This window comes from Bos javanicus, chromosome 7, assembly GCF_032452875.1.
Source record: "Bos javanicus breed banteng chromosome 7, ARS-OSU_banteng_1.0, whole genome shotgun sequence".
NCBI lineage: Eukaryota > Metazoa > Chordata > Mammalia > Artiodactyla > Bovidae > Bos > Bos javanicus.
Window position 1 is genome coordinate 20,820,077 of NC_083874.1, and position 14,601 is coordinate 20,834,677.

At 54.7% G+C, this 14,601-nt stretch overlaps 1 protein-coding gene across 2 annotated transcripts in view; it reads right to left on the bottom strand.

Moving 5' to 3' along the window:
• Positions 1-7,469: 7,469 nt before the first annotated feature.
• Positions 7,470-14,601, bottom strand: part of TMPRSS9 (transmembrane serine protease 9) — a 56,889-nt gene continuing 49,757 nt past the window's right edge. For both annotated transcript variants that reach the window (XM_061422764.1, XM_061422765.1), the window contains 6 exons: positions 13,980-14,116; positions 11,464-11,860; positions 9,297-9,468; positions 8,371-8,636; positions 8,113-8,249; positions 7,470-7,662 (listed from right to left, as the gene is read on the bottom strand). In XM_061422764.1, coding sequence (XP_061278748.1) covers positions 7,501-7,662; positions 8,113-8,249; positions 8,371-8,636; positions 9,297-9,468; positions 11,464-11,860; positions 13,980-14,116 — 1,271 coding nt within the window. In that variant the 3' untranslated portion in view covers positions 7,470-7,500. The remainder of the gene's footprint in view (positions 7,663-8,112; positions 8,250-8,370; positions 8,637-9,296; positions 9,469-11,463; positions 11,861-13,979; positions 14,117-14,601) is intronic.

Below are 14,601 nucleotides of genomic sequence, written 5' to 3' on the forward strand. Positions count from 1 at the left end.
CTGGGGACTTCCTTGGCAGTCCAGTGATTGGGACTTAGCACTTTCATTGCAGGAGACTGGGGTTCAATCCCTGATTGGGAAACTAAGGTGCCACAAGCTTCGAGGCATGGTTTAAAAAAAAGGAGGTGATTTAAGGTCTGTGGCAGGTTCACTGGTATATTGAGTGGGTGGCTCAATAACTTCTTTCTCAGGTGTAGGTGATGTCACTTTGGTGGCCCGTGGAGTCATGCCCTGTAATCGTTCTGCAGAGTGGGTGGTCGAGATTACTTGGGAAGGTCCTGCCCACCTAGGGTCTGGGCTTCCCAGGTGGCTCCGTGGTAAAAGGATCCTCCTGGTAATGTAGGAGATGCAGGTTCGATCCCTGGGTCGAGGAATTTCGCTGGATGAGGAAATGGCTACTCACTCCAGTATTCTTGCCTAGAAAATCACACAGACAGAGGAATCTGGCAGGCTACAGCAGCACCTGGGGGTCTAACTGGTCTTGTGGATTTCCAGCTTCCCAGGTTCTCAAACCCAGTCCCCAGGGACAAAAGGATGCGAAGTGATGTCAGGGGAGGCAGTTCCAAATCCCTGTAGGTGTGTACAGCTCTGACTCTCCTCTCTAAGGCATGTTTCAGTGCTTCTGTCTCCCTGAGGTGGGTTTTGGAGCTGGGTCCTAGAGGAAGGGGCACCCGTCACATGCCCCCACGTGAACCCCACCTGCGTGTTCCTTGGGGGCTGTCCATGTTCTCACAAGTGCTCTAGGGGAGGGAGAGCCAGGGCAGGTGAGTATCTGGACATCGTTTGGCTGAGTTTCTTTTTAGGGTTTGATTTGTTTTACTTTTCCCGACAATTGTGGTCTCCAAGTGGCATGAAAAGCCCACTTAATTCCTAGAATGCTAAAGCGTTCCGTAGAAATTTGGGAAACAATGGTGGGCCTGTTGTGACTCTGGATGGACTTGGGGAGCCCAAACAGAGGGGTTATTTCCTTGAGCAGGGTCTTGGAGAACTCCAGGGCAGTATCCGTTTGGGTGGGGCATGCCTCTATTGAGCTGGCAAGGGTGTCGGTGACAGTCAGCAAACGTCTGACGTTTCCTTGTGTCCAGGGCATCCCTAGAAAATCAGTCTGCCAGTCTTGACCTGGATGTGTGGCTCTATCCCACATGGGGGTCACTCCGTTGACCTTGCGGGGGGTGGGTGAGTGTTGGGCTTATTCCGGAGGCAGACAAAGTGATCTCCGACCCCATTTAAGGAGACTGGAGAACAGGGATGGTCGTGGACTTGATGAGCCACTGACATGGGGCCTCCTGACTGTCCTGTGTACTTAGGTGAGCTGCCCGGATGGCCTGCAGTGTGATGGCCGACAGGAGGGACAGCTGCCCATGACCAGTATCCATCCACCCCAGGCACTCAGGGCTTTTAAGATATCACCATCTGAAAGCCTGCTGCCATTGTTCTGGGGTGTAGACGGCAGCATATCGAAGTCCATGATCCCCTCTCCACTTGTTCAGCTGCTGTGTCTCCCCTGTTACTTCCTTTTGTTATTCCTGCATTTCCCCTTTGATAGGCTCTGTGGTGAGTGACCGCTGCCTCCATTGGCTTTAGAGTCAGTGTAGCTGCAGACAGCTTGCCCTTTCCCCAACTTTAGTGCCCTGGCTTGTACGCAGAGCAGCCAGAGGGCAGAGCTTTAGCGTCCTCTGCTAGAGTGATAGACCCAGGGCATGCCCTCCCTTGCATTTCCATCTTTTGTGAAGCTCCTCCCATGGGTGAAACACTCGGATTCTGCAGGTCCAGCCTCCGGGGGTGACCCTGTCCCATGACTTCCTCCCGATCACAGGTTAACCTTGGACCTGGCTGAGGGTGCAGGCAGGCGTGGTGAGGACATTGCAGGGCCCCCGTCACCAGCAGGTCATCCAGAAGTGCAACTTGGGTTCCACCCTGTCTGCCCCCTGCTTCTTTCCTTATGAACGGCTGGACATGGTCGGTGGGGTGGGGAGCTTCAGATGGTCAGGAGCTATCCAGAAGTTAATCCTCACCTCTCTGAGGAGCCGAGAATTAACAGCTACAGCCTGTGAGCACAAGGCAGTCCTTCAGAACTTTGGTCCAGTTGTTCAGAATAGGCTGCAGCCTGAGTCAGAGGCCTGGTGAGTTCTTCTGTGTGTGTGTACGTGGCTCTCCTGGTGAGTTCTGTGTGTGTGTGTGTGTCTCTTGGTGAGTTCTTCCGTATGTGTGTGTACATGCATGTGAATGGAGCTGTGAATGGGTCCCATGAAGCTAATGCGGGGAACGTTCCAGGAGCACTTGGTCAGAGTCAGGGGTCCACTCTAAAGGGTCAGGCTCCTTCACTTTTAAAAAATTTTTGTTTATTTCTGGCTATGCTGGGTCTTGTTGCTGCGTGGGCCTTTCTCTAGTTGGGGAGAGCGGGGACTTCTCTCCAGCTGCAGTGCACAGGTTTCTCCTTGCACTTGGGCGTTTGTCACGGGGCGTGGACTCCAGAGGGCATGTGCTTCAGTAGCTGCGGCCCCTGGGCTCAGTGGTTGGGCTCAGTGGTTGCTCTGTGGCATGTGGGACCTTCCCCAGACCAGGGATGGAGCACATGTTTCCTGCGTTGACAGGCGGATTCTTTACCAGTGAGCCCCCAAGGAAGCCTGGTCCTTCCCTTTTTTTTAAAGGTTTATTCTTGAGACATTAAAATTTCTTTTTCATATTAAAGTCTTTGCAATCTGCTGTGCGTTTTGTGCTCAGTTGTGTCCGACTCTGTGACCCCATGGACTGTAGCCCGCCAGGCTCCTCTGTCCATGGAATTCTCATGCCAAGAATACTAGAGTGGGTTGCCATTTCATTCTCCACGGTCCCTCACTTTTAATTGTTCATACCAGGGCTTAGTAATCTAAGCTAAAGTTAGGGATCCCTATACAACAGAACCCACCCAGCCATCCCCAGGAAACCCCAGAGCTGCTTTCTTGTACTGGGGGTGCCCTCTGACAAGGCCCCTCTCTCCTCTCCCTCAACTGTGCCCTGGGCCCCTCTGCTCTGAGGAGCCCTCAAAGCTCTGCCTGCTGGGGGAGGGTTGAGTTTTCTCCTTTGAAACTTGAGGTCCTCTCTCAGCCAGGGGATTTACGATGTTAACTGTGCTGTGGCAGACAGCTCTTTGATGGACTGGCAGAATGTCATCCACTCATCGGGTGGCACTAGTGGTAAAGAACACATCTGAAAAAAAAAAAAACACATCTGCCAGTGCAGGAGACATGAGACTCAGGGTGGGGTCATGCCTGGGTGGGGCAGATCCCTGGAGGAGGGAATGGCAACCCATTCCAGTCTTCTTGCCTGGAGAATCCCATGGACAGGAGCCTGGCGAGCTATAGCCATAGGGTCCCAGAGTTGGCCGCTACTGAGGCGATTTAGCACACACACAGCACTCATTGGAGAATAGCTCCTATTCTGACTCAAGGTGCCTGCAATCCTCAGCTTGTTGCTGTGTAGTCACTAAGTCCTATGCAACTCTTTGCGACCCCATGGACTGCAGCACCCCAGACTTCCCTGTCCTTCACTCTCTCTCAGAGTTTGCTTAAACTCCTGTCCATCCACCCATTTCATCCTCTGTCGTCCCCTTCTCCTCCTGCCCTCAGTCTTTCCCAGCATCAGGGTCTTTTCCAAATGAGTCAGTTTTTCGAATCAGGTGGCCAAAATGTTGGAGCTTCAGCATTGGTCCTTCCAATGATTATTCGGGATTAATTTCCTTTAGGATGGACTGCTTTGATCTCGGGACCATACAGAGGAAGTAACCCCCTCAAGATTAATCAGGCCATTGTTCTTGAAACGGCTTTCCCCAGTGGTCCAGTGATTAGTACTCTTCACTTCCAATGCACAGGTAGGGGTTTGATCCCTGGTGGGGGACTCAGATCCCACATGCTGCTCGGTGGCCCCCCCAAAAGAAGTATTCTTGGCAAGGGCAATAGCACTAGGGTGACAGAACAGAAGCGACTCCACAGTCAAAGGGGTTTCCGCGTTGAGGTGTTTGTCTTGGAGATAAACCACAGCCTCCAGTTTCTATAGTACGTCTTTCCGTGTTAGAGAAAGCAGGTGTTCCAGGACACACAAGAAAGAGTGAGATGACCCTCTCCCGAGTCACACTTGGGAGCTCTGTTCCTATAGCTTCCCCTCCACTCCCGTCATTCCGCATTTATCTTCACTCATTCTATCCTGTCCAGTGTTCAAGACAGAGTGGCGCCCCATGTCCACTAGAAAGTCCACCGCTTTACCCCTGTGGTCAGACAGCCAAGGCTTCTCCAAGGAGCTCCTGGGCACCTTCAGTCCTCTTAAACGTGTGCAGCCGGCAAGGATGAACCAGGTTGCCGTGGGTCACCCTCCCGGCGGCCCTGCTGCAGCCCTTGTGCATGATGACTGGCTTTGAGCTCTGCTCCCCACTGTGGTCTTTTGAAGCCAGGGCGACTCACTGATACCACATAGTCCCTTTGGGGGGCCAAATAGCTGAAGCCAGGTTACTGGCTGTTGGTTCCGCTTGTCTGTCTTCCTTGGCATCTGCCTCCAGGTCCCAGTTGAACACCCTAAATGCTGATTCCACCCCCGGGAAGTGGGCATGGGGGGCCCTGTCTCCAGCTTCTATAATGTTCTAATGTCTGGACACTCTGGAAAGTGAAATGGGACTTTGCACATTATTGACCAAGGGATTTTTGCAGGAACTAATGTCTGTGGCGATTTGTTATGTAAGTGAATATTGAAATGTCTCCAGTCAATAATGTTCGGGTAACAAAAGACGCATTCATCCACCTGTGGTCAGTAAGTTGTTAAGAATGGCCTGCCCACCCACTGACCCCAGGTTCACGTTCATGTACACGCGAAGGCATTCCCTGAGGCATTCCAGGAACCCTACAAATCACATCCCCGAGAGTGAGGTGCTGCTGGCCATCTTCCTCTTGATGGTCCCACGTGGGGTCTGTGTTGGAAACAGCCTGAATTCCAGGCTGGTATGGGCTTCCTTGGTTGCTCAGACAGTAAAGAATCCGCCTGCAGTGCAGGAGACCTGTGTTCAATCCCTGGGTCGGGAAGATTTCCCTGGAGAAGGAAATGGCAACCCACTCCAGTATACTTGCCTGGGAAATCCCATGGACAGAGGAGCCTGGCAGGCTATAGTCCATGGGGTTGCAAAGAGTCAGACACGATTAAGCGACTAACACACCACAGAGCGTGTCTGGCATGACTTTGATGGGTCTTACCAGCTTCCTCCTTTGTATGGGTTATAATCAGTGCCTTTTCTTCCCCAGGAGAATAAAATGTTCACTAAGTGGGGAAACAGGTTTGGAACATTCCCTGGACTAAATTAAGGGGACCCTCTTAGGGGCCCCTCAAACCCTTGGATCTGCCCTTTCAGTCCTGTAGATCTAGGAGAAGAGGGCTACATATACAGTGGTCACACTGCTCCCTCCACTGGGGACCTCCCAAGGGAGGAATTGCCTACTGAGCCCAGAGGGTGGGTGTGCCATGGACTGATCCCCTTAGGAGGTGTGGAGAGATGGGGGTTGGAGAGAGTAGAAGGCATGGGAACCAGGAGAGGTGGGATAGGTGACTCAGGAGTCCTGGGTGAGCCGGTGGAAGAGGAACACGGCCCTGGGTGGGAGAGGAGGCCATGAGGACCCTCAGGCTGGGGCCCCAATACCAGGAGGGAGGTTAGAAGTAACCCCACATTTCATGCATAGGTCTTGGCCCATGTTCTTCAGATGCTGGTGGTAGAAATGCAGTTGGGAAATGGTGTTAGGATTTAGAGAGCATGGTTGGGCAGCTCTCCCCCTCCACCGGTTTATACTGGGGCCAGGTGACAGTTCAAAAGATCATGAGTTCTCTCTTAGTGGCAGTGATGTCCAGCTATGGAGGGTGCACCCCAGTGGCAGTTCTGCGTGGCTAGCAGCTTGGTCACACACACATACACACACAACCCCCCTCCCCAGCCTCCCGGGAGCCCTTGCTTCTAGTCTGTCTCCAGCTCCCTGGGGCCTTGCTGGCTAGCTGGTGATGCGGCGCCCACCACATCTGGCACCCACCACATCCGGCACCCACCATGTGGTCTAGGTCTCTGGCTAAAATCTGACCCAGTCCTTGTGTGGCTGGGAGCAGAGATGCTGTGGAAGAGGGCTGAGGTGATAAGGTCCCCTCTGATGTCAGTGACTGGAAGTTTCCAGTCCTACTGGACCCGGCCCCAGTCTGCAGCGAGCAGCCGCCTTGCTGTAGATGTGCTGGGGCTGGAGACATTCTTCACCTGGGGAGCGCTCTGCTCGATCCTCGGCTGCTCTTAGATCTCAGGATGAATTCAGTAGCCCTCACTGGCCCAAGGGGTTCAGAGCTGCCCGGTGGTTCAGCTGGTCTTGTCCCCCCTGTGTCAGTGAGTAAGCCCTGAGTTACAGGAGGGAGTAGACCCCACGTTGAGTGCCAGTTTGTAATCAAACTAAGTGGTGTGGACCCTGGTCTCCCAGCCACAGCTCTCTGCTTCAGGGGAGGTTCTTTCTCTTCAGGTTCCAGTAGGTGAATAAGGAGACCAAAGCTGAGATGGACACAGCAGCTTTATTCAGTGACCAGAGAACGGGGGATCAGGAGGTTAGTTAACCGTAAACTTCTTGCCCACCTGGCCAAAGGGATTTAATTTTAAAAGGGGGAGGAGAGGCTGACACTGGGGAGGCATGTGCACTAGTCTCCCCAGACAGGGCTTTTTTGAGGGGGGCCACCCTGGTTGCCCTGTTTTGATCCCTAATATCTGGTCCTGGCTGCTGGTGGGTGTGTCATCTAATATGCTAATATAAAGTGGGCATCCAGGGAGACTCAGTCTGGTGGAGGTGCCATTTATTACCATTTGTGTGTGTGTAGCTCTGTTTCTTATCTCGGGACCCTTTAACTTAGAGATTGTGTTCACTCCTGCTGAAGGTGGGGGAGTCAGGGTTGGGAGCCTTCCTCAGGGTGGGGGCTGGAGGGGTGAGAGCAAAGACCCAGGGCAGCTCTGGCACTGCGCCCAGGTCAGGCAGCCTCATGCCTGAGCATAGAATCGGGGTTTGGACCTGTGGTTGTGGCCAGGCTCCTTCTATACTCTGACCTCCTGGAGACAGATCGCTGAGGGAGGGAGGGTATGTTGGGGGGACCCTGTGTGTCTTCCCTGCTGGGGTCTCTGGGGACTGGCGTCAGCACCCCTCCCTTTCTTTCCCCAGTGACCCTGGACTCCCAGGTGACAGGGAGTGTTATTCATGTAAAGGGGAGCCTGCAGACAAGGCTGCCCAGAGGCTGAGGGTGGGCCTCTCCCTGGAAGTCCCCCCATCCCTCCCGCTGTAGGCCCTGTGTGAGGGGTGGGCAGTTGGTCATTGCTGTGACACGGAGGTGCCGAGCCAGCAGGCTACAGACGAGGGGCTGTGTTTATTGGAACAAAATATGCAATTCAACTGCACCCCCATTACCCACGCCCCCCCCCCCCGCCCCCCCACCTCCTCGACTCTGGTCCAGGTCTGGGCAGCCATGTGGTGGTCACTCCTGGATGTTCTGCCCGATCCAGCCTCTGACAGCAGCCACCCGGGTGTACACGCCCGGGAACTGGGGCCGCCCACAGCCATAACCCCAGCTGGTGACCCCAGTGAGCACCCAGCGGCCGGAGGGCTCCCTGCAGGCCAGGGGTCCCCCAGCGTCACCCTGAGGAGGGGAGAGAGGAAAGGTACTCAGAGCGGGCAGTACTTCCCCCGCAGCAGCCAAGGGTGGGCTGGCCTGACCTCCGTGACCTCACGTAAGTTGTAGTCATTGCCCCTGGGAGAGCCTCACTACCATCTGAGAAATGGGTTCAGTGCTCAGGTGAGCTTTCATCCAGCTGGCAGACATTGGTGGACACCTGCCTGGTGGGCCTGGAGAAGACACGGCCTCTGCCCCACTGCTCTTGACCCCTCTACCTGACTGGGGGAGGATGCCGTGGGGTGGAACCCGGCTCTCTAGAGGTGTCCGCCAAGGCGGGGTTCAGGGGAAACTCCAGGAGAGCAGAAAGCTGCTCTGTTTGAGGAAGTGCACTGGAGGTGGGGCGGGCAGCTGAGGGGCTTTGTGTCGTGAGGGTGGGGCCCCGGGGACCCCCGGTTCAGTTGCACAGTCGCTCACCGAGCAGCTGTCCACGCCTCCCTGTGGGAAGCCGGCACACAGCATTCGGCTGCTGATCTGTACCGGGTAGAAGCGGCGGCAGGTCTGCTCGCTGAGGAGGCGCACGGCCGCCTTCTGAAGCTGCCTGGCCATGGAGCCTGCAGGCGAGCGGCAAGACGGGACTTAGTACGGCTGTGTGCCCACTCGGTACCACAGGGATCCCCAGTGGGGGTCTGGGCGGGATCCTTCCTGATGCCCCAGAGGGGCGGCTGCACCTACCTCCCTCGCGCACAGAGCCCCAGCCTGTGATGACGCAGCGCGCGCCGTCGGGGGGCCGTGGGGCGGGCTCAGGCAAGCAGATGGGCCGCACCAGGCGGCTGCGGCGTACTGGCCCCACCAGCTCGAGCAGTGCCACGTCGTAGTCGAGCGTGTAGAGGTTGTAGAAGGGGTGCTTGTGGATGCGCGCCACACGCTCCAGCTGCCCATCAGCGCCACTCAGGAACGGCGTGCCCAGGAAGGCTGCCCACTGCTTGGGGTCCCCGTAGCTGTGGGATGTGAAGGATAGGCGTCCGCCCGGGTCCTCACGCCCCTGCCCTATCGGGGGCTCCCCTGCACACGTGGCCGGCACCTGACCTCAGTTGAGTGTTCCTTTTCCCTAGAATTGGGGGGGGGGGGGGCGGGGAGGATGAGGGGCCACCAGGCACTGAGGTGACACTACACGCTGTGTCCATTTCCGCCTAATGTTGGGGCTCTGGTGGCTGGAGGACCCCCTGTCCCACCTCCCAACCGCTCCGACCTCGGCACTGTGAGGCGCATCCTGAGATGGGTGTTTCCATGGAAGGCAGGAACCCTGGCTGGCCCTCCTCCTGGGCACCCTGCCAGGAAGGGGAACTTCCTCTCACCTTGGAGGGCCTTTAGGGTGGTGCCGGTCCAAGACAGTTGGGCTGGGGATGAAAGTGTCTCACTGCCCCCCAGAGATCTGGCCGGAGGCCCCCTGCAACCCCGCATTTGGTGGGGGCTGGACTCACCCCTTGCAGCCAGGTTTGGGGTGGTGGGTAGGCAGGGAAGGTTTGCGCGAAGGAGGGACCCGGGGCTGTGAGTGTGTGGAAAGGGCGTTCCGGGCGAAGGCGGAGGCGCCACGCTCTGAATTTTCAGGGGCTGGGATTGGTGAACCACCGACGTGGGCCAGGACCTTCAGGACTCACACGTCGAAGCAGTGTGCCGCCGATAGCAGCCACCTCTCCGCCACCAGCACAGCCCCGCAGCGGTGCTCCCGCCGCCGCAGCCACAGGCTCACCTGCCACGGCCACTCCCCGCGGCCCGCAGCGCTGCCGCCCACGATCCGGGTCAGCGCCGCAGCCGGCGCCAGGCCGCAGTCTGCGAAAGAGGCAGGTGCTCGCTGGTCAGAGGGCCCGTGCCTCCTCCATGCCAACTGTCCCGCCCCACCATGGAGCCCTGCCTGGCTGTGCTAGGGCGGAGGAGTGGGGTAGGAGACCCCCCTCAGGAAAACGCCCCACCCACGGGACACTGGGCCTGGTCCTACCAGCGCCTCTTCTGGTCCCAGATGCTTGAAATGCATTTGTTTCCTGTACCCTTAGCCTTGGCGCCGCACCTCCCCAGCTGGGGCTCCGTGCCAGGATCCCCTCCCATCCCGACTCCTCTCAGGCAGCCTTCAGTCCCCAGGAGTCCAGTTCCCTGCTGCTCCCAAGCCCTCGCACACCCAGCGGCTTCCCAGGAGGCCCTGCCTGTCTTCCTGGATGCCGGCAATGGGCTCTTTACCCGAGTCCCAGTGACCTGGGGTCCTTCCCAGGGTGTCCCCCATCCTGTGGACCCCCCCACCCCCAGCACAAGGTGCACCCTCAGAACAAGAGAGTAGGAAGAGATGGGTGGTTTCAGGGGGTGCTGCAGGGCCCCCATCACCAGCTGAAGGGACGCTCAGGTTACACATCTGATTCTGTCCCCACCACCCAGCTGTTTCCCCTGCCCCCCTCAGCAGGGGAAAGAGAGGCTGCAGGGAGCAGAAGGGCTCAGTGCCCACACCTGGAGGTGGTGACAGAGGGGGGCCACTACCTTGGCCCACCTGACCCTATCTGGAGCTTGCCTGGGACCAGGAGGCCTGGAGAATTCGGCCGAAGCTGCACCCCTCTCCTGGAAACACTACCCCCACGTAGAACAACATGGGCCATTTCAGGGTTCCCTCCACCTCCCGGCCCCGTGGTAAGAACTGTAGCTATTGGAAAATTCCATAGGCGTCACTGGGCTGGAGACCAGACCCAGCCGCAGGGTTAATAGGACACAGTGTTTTTCTGAGGGCACACTGCGGCTCTGCAGTGTCAACACCCTCCTCTGAGCAGCCTGCGGGAGTCGCAGCTAGCAGAGATCCCCTTGGATCCAGAGGAATCACACAGACTCTGACCTGATTCGCAGGGGCTCTGGGCTCAACGTCCCACCTGTCTTAAACTTGTGGTCCCTGAGTGGAAGCCAGGAGGCACGGGGTGCAGATACCCCCACCACATACACACACACACGTGGTCTGCTTGGCTCTGGGCTCACTCCAGCATGCCCAGCACCTGCTCTGTCCCCACACCCCACAGCGCTGGCCTCTCCTCTGGTGAGTCTCCCCATGGTTCTTTGGGGGTGTGGCCTGCCTTGTAGTGAGTCCATAAACCTGACTTTGTGGGTGCAGGTCTATGTCTGGGGACTTAGGCCGCCTGGGCTCTGTGAATGTTGGGGGTGGCGGAAGTGGGGACAGGCCCCATTCTCCCCCAAAGCCTAGGATACTGCCTCTGGCATCTGGTTCAGCCACAGAAAATTGCCTACAGTTGATGGGGCTTTTATTTTTGACCCACAAACACAGCAGTTTCATATGTTTCTGATTAATATTTAATAATGTCCCAAACAAGCCCAGGGCCACATTCTCTGTCATGACATCTTCGGCTACTTACTGCCGAGTTGTCCCCACTTAGACCCTAACGGGATCCTGTGGGACTGGCCATTAACGTGTGCATCTGCAGAGTCGGGGCCACAATGGGTTGACTTCTCTCCCCTCCGAAATTCCTAAGTGGAAGCCCTGACCCTCAGGATGAGACTGTTTGGAGATGATTACAGTAAAATGAGGTTATTAGTAATAGGGTGGGCCCTAATCTGGTACAACTGGGGTCCTATAGGTTAGGACACAGACACCGACAGAGGGGAGACCACCTGAGGACAGGGGAGGAGGCAGCCACCTGCCCACACTGCCATCTCCGACTCCAGCTTCCAGCACCGGGAGACGACAAACATTTTAGGCCCCCAGCTGGGTCGCGGTGACACACCCCCACAACAGACACAATAACCTGCCACCCACAGGCTCCACTCCATCCCCCCAGGTACCTGGTAGCTGGGCGCCCACTGTGGTCTTCGGAGCTGGGGGCAGTGGTGTCTGGCCCCTAGGGGTGGAGGTCACAGTTGTGGTGGTCCTGTCGGCAGGTTGACTGGTCACCCTGCTGGTGGCCCAGGGAGTGGGTGTGCTGGCCATGACTCCCGGGACTGTGAGGCCTGCTGTCGTCCTGGTGGCATGACTGCTGGTGGGCATCCTCGTGGTGGGCAGCGGGGCCGTGGGGAGCAAGTGGGAGGACATGGTGGCCAGGATCCAGCCCTTGAGCCGGGTGATGCGGGTGTACACACCCGGCTTCTTGACCTGCGCACAGCCGATGCCCCAGCTCACGATCCCAGCCAGATAAAACACACCGGGTGTCTCCTCACAGGCCAGGGGTCCCCCAGAGTCACCCTGGAAAGGAAGGCAAAGGGCTGGCTGAGCACCCAGCATCCTCACTGTGGAAGTGCTGCCAGGCCCTCCCACATGCCCACGAGTGCAGCAGCTCCTCAGTGGAGCCAGCCTCACACCCAGGCAGGACTGTGGGACCTTGTGTGACCTGGAGCAGGTCACCCCTCTGAGCTGAGATGGCTCTTACTTTTGCCTTGGCAACAAAACATCAGAAAACCCTGAAGAAAAAAACAGCCCTCCTAAGGAATAATATAAAGTGGGAAAAAGAGGCAAGTGGTGCTGGGAAAGCTGGACAACCACATGTAAATCAATGAAGTTAGAATTTCACTCCTCACTCCCTACACGAAAATAAATTGAAAATGGCTTAAAGACTTAAGTGTAAGACATGACACCATAAAACTCCTAGAAGAGTTAACATAGGCAAAATGTAAACCTTACCAATGTTTTCTCAGGTCAATCTCCCAAGGCAAGAGAAATAAAAGCAAAATGAAACAAATGGGATCTAATCACACTTAACAAGCTTTTGCACAGCGAAGCATAAAATGAAAAACAACCTATAGAATGGGAGAGAATATTTGCAAGCAATGCAACTGACAAGGGCTTAATCTCCAAAATACACAAGCTCAGTACTACAAAATAACCCCATCAAAAAATGGGCAGAACACCTAAATAGACATTTGCCCAAAGAAGACAAATGGCCAATAAGAACATGAAAAGATGTTCATCATCACTAATTACTAGAGAAATGGAGATCAAAACTACAATGGAAAAGTGAAAAAAAAAATGAAGTATCACCTCGCACTAGTCAGGATGGCCATCATATTTTTAAAAAAATCTACAGATAATAACATGCTGGAAAGGATGTGGAGAAAAAGAAACCCTCTTACACTGTTGCTGAGAGTGTAAATTAACGAAGCCACTCTGAACAGTAGGGAGGGTCCTTAAAAAATGAGAGTCGCCATATGATGTAGCAGTCCCATTCCTGGACAATATATACAGGAAAGGCGAAAAATCTAACTGGAAAAGGATACATGCACCCCAAAGTTCATAGCAGCACTGTTCACAATAGCCAGGACATGTAAGCAACCTAAATGTCCACTGGCAGGACCGGGTAAAGAAGATGCGGTACGTATATACAATCGACTGTTACTCAGCCACAAAAAAGAATGAAATCGTGCCATTTGCAGCAACATGCATGGACGTAGAGATGATCATACTAAGTGAGATGAGTCAGACGAATATCATGTATCACTTATATGTGGAATCTAAAATATGATACAAGTTACAAAAACAGACTCTCAGAGAATATACTTGTGGTTGCCAGAGGGGAAGGGTCAGGGAGGGATTAACAGATACACACTACTAAATAGAAAACAGATTACGGATTTACTGTATAGCATGGGGAACTATATTCAGTATTTTAAAATTATGATGGAAAAGAATATGAAAAGTATATGCATATATAACTGAGTCGCTTTGCTGTATATCAGAAACCAACACATTGTAAATCAACTATACTCCAGTAAAATGATTTTAAAGCATCATGTTTGCTGTAGGTTTCTGTTGTGTTTCAAATGCTTTTCTTCTGATTTTGAAGATGATCCTATTTCTCTTCTTCAAAGTACAAATGCGTTGAATAACATTGACAGAGTCTCCTGTGTGGAGCCGAGATTTTTGAGATCGACTCACCTTGGTTGTGATGTTTTTCCTCATAATACCCTAGTGAATTGAATTTGCTTTTTGTTAGGCTTTTTTGTGTCTATGCTTCTAGGTAACACTGGTCTGTGAATTTTTTTTCTCTTTCTTTATATTTTTTTATATTTATTTTGCCACATCGCGTGGTTTCTGGAATCTCAGTTCCCTAACCAGGGACTGAGCCCCAGGCCAGGGCGTTCCCTGGACTTCTTTTCCCTGTAAGTGTCTCTGGCCCTGATTGCGTGGTCTAGCTAGCTTTTTATGTTCTGGATCCAATTGGTTTCCCCTTAAAAATGGGTCATCCACATGTCAGGTGTGACAGGGTGGTCATTTACATACTCATGGATTCTCAGTTAACATGTGCTAGGCAGCCTTTTAAATCAGGACTTGTCACGGTCCCTCTCAGCCGGGTCCCTCCTGAACTCACCTGGCAGGAATCCACCTTGCCCTCCAGGAAGCCGGCGCAGATCATCCTGTCCGTGAGCGAGAAGTTGTAGAGGGCGCTACATGCTTTGTGGTCTATGATGCCCACAGACGCCTGCTGCAGGAGGTCAGGCTTGGTGGCTGCCAAGACAAGGAGCACCCACCCAGGGCCACTTACAGAGGGCTCACTGTTAAGCGAGGGCTTCGCTCTGACCACAACCGCACCCACCCACAGGGAGGTGCGGAGGCTCGTGTCCTCGCAGGGATGTGTGTTAAGTCACATAGCAAGACAGAGGTAGACCCCAGAGCCCAAGAGCCTCACCATGGCCCACAAGTGGGTTCCCTAGCACCGTGGGTGCCCTGCAGGGGGCTACTCAGACTTCAAAGAAGGCACTAACTCTTGGTGGGGGGCTATGCGTGGTATAACAAGGGTCCTCCAACTTTTTTCCACAAAGAGCCACATAGTAGATACAGTCCACTTTATGGGCCAGTCTCCATGGAGACCACTCAGCTCTGCTTTTGCTGCCCCAGGGGGCCATCTATGAGTGAGTGGGTGTGGCTATGTGCCAATAAAACTATAAAATAAAAAGCAGCTGCCTTAGGCCGGAGTTTGAAACCCTGAGGTA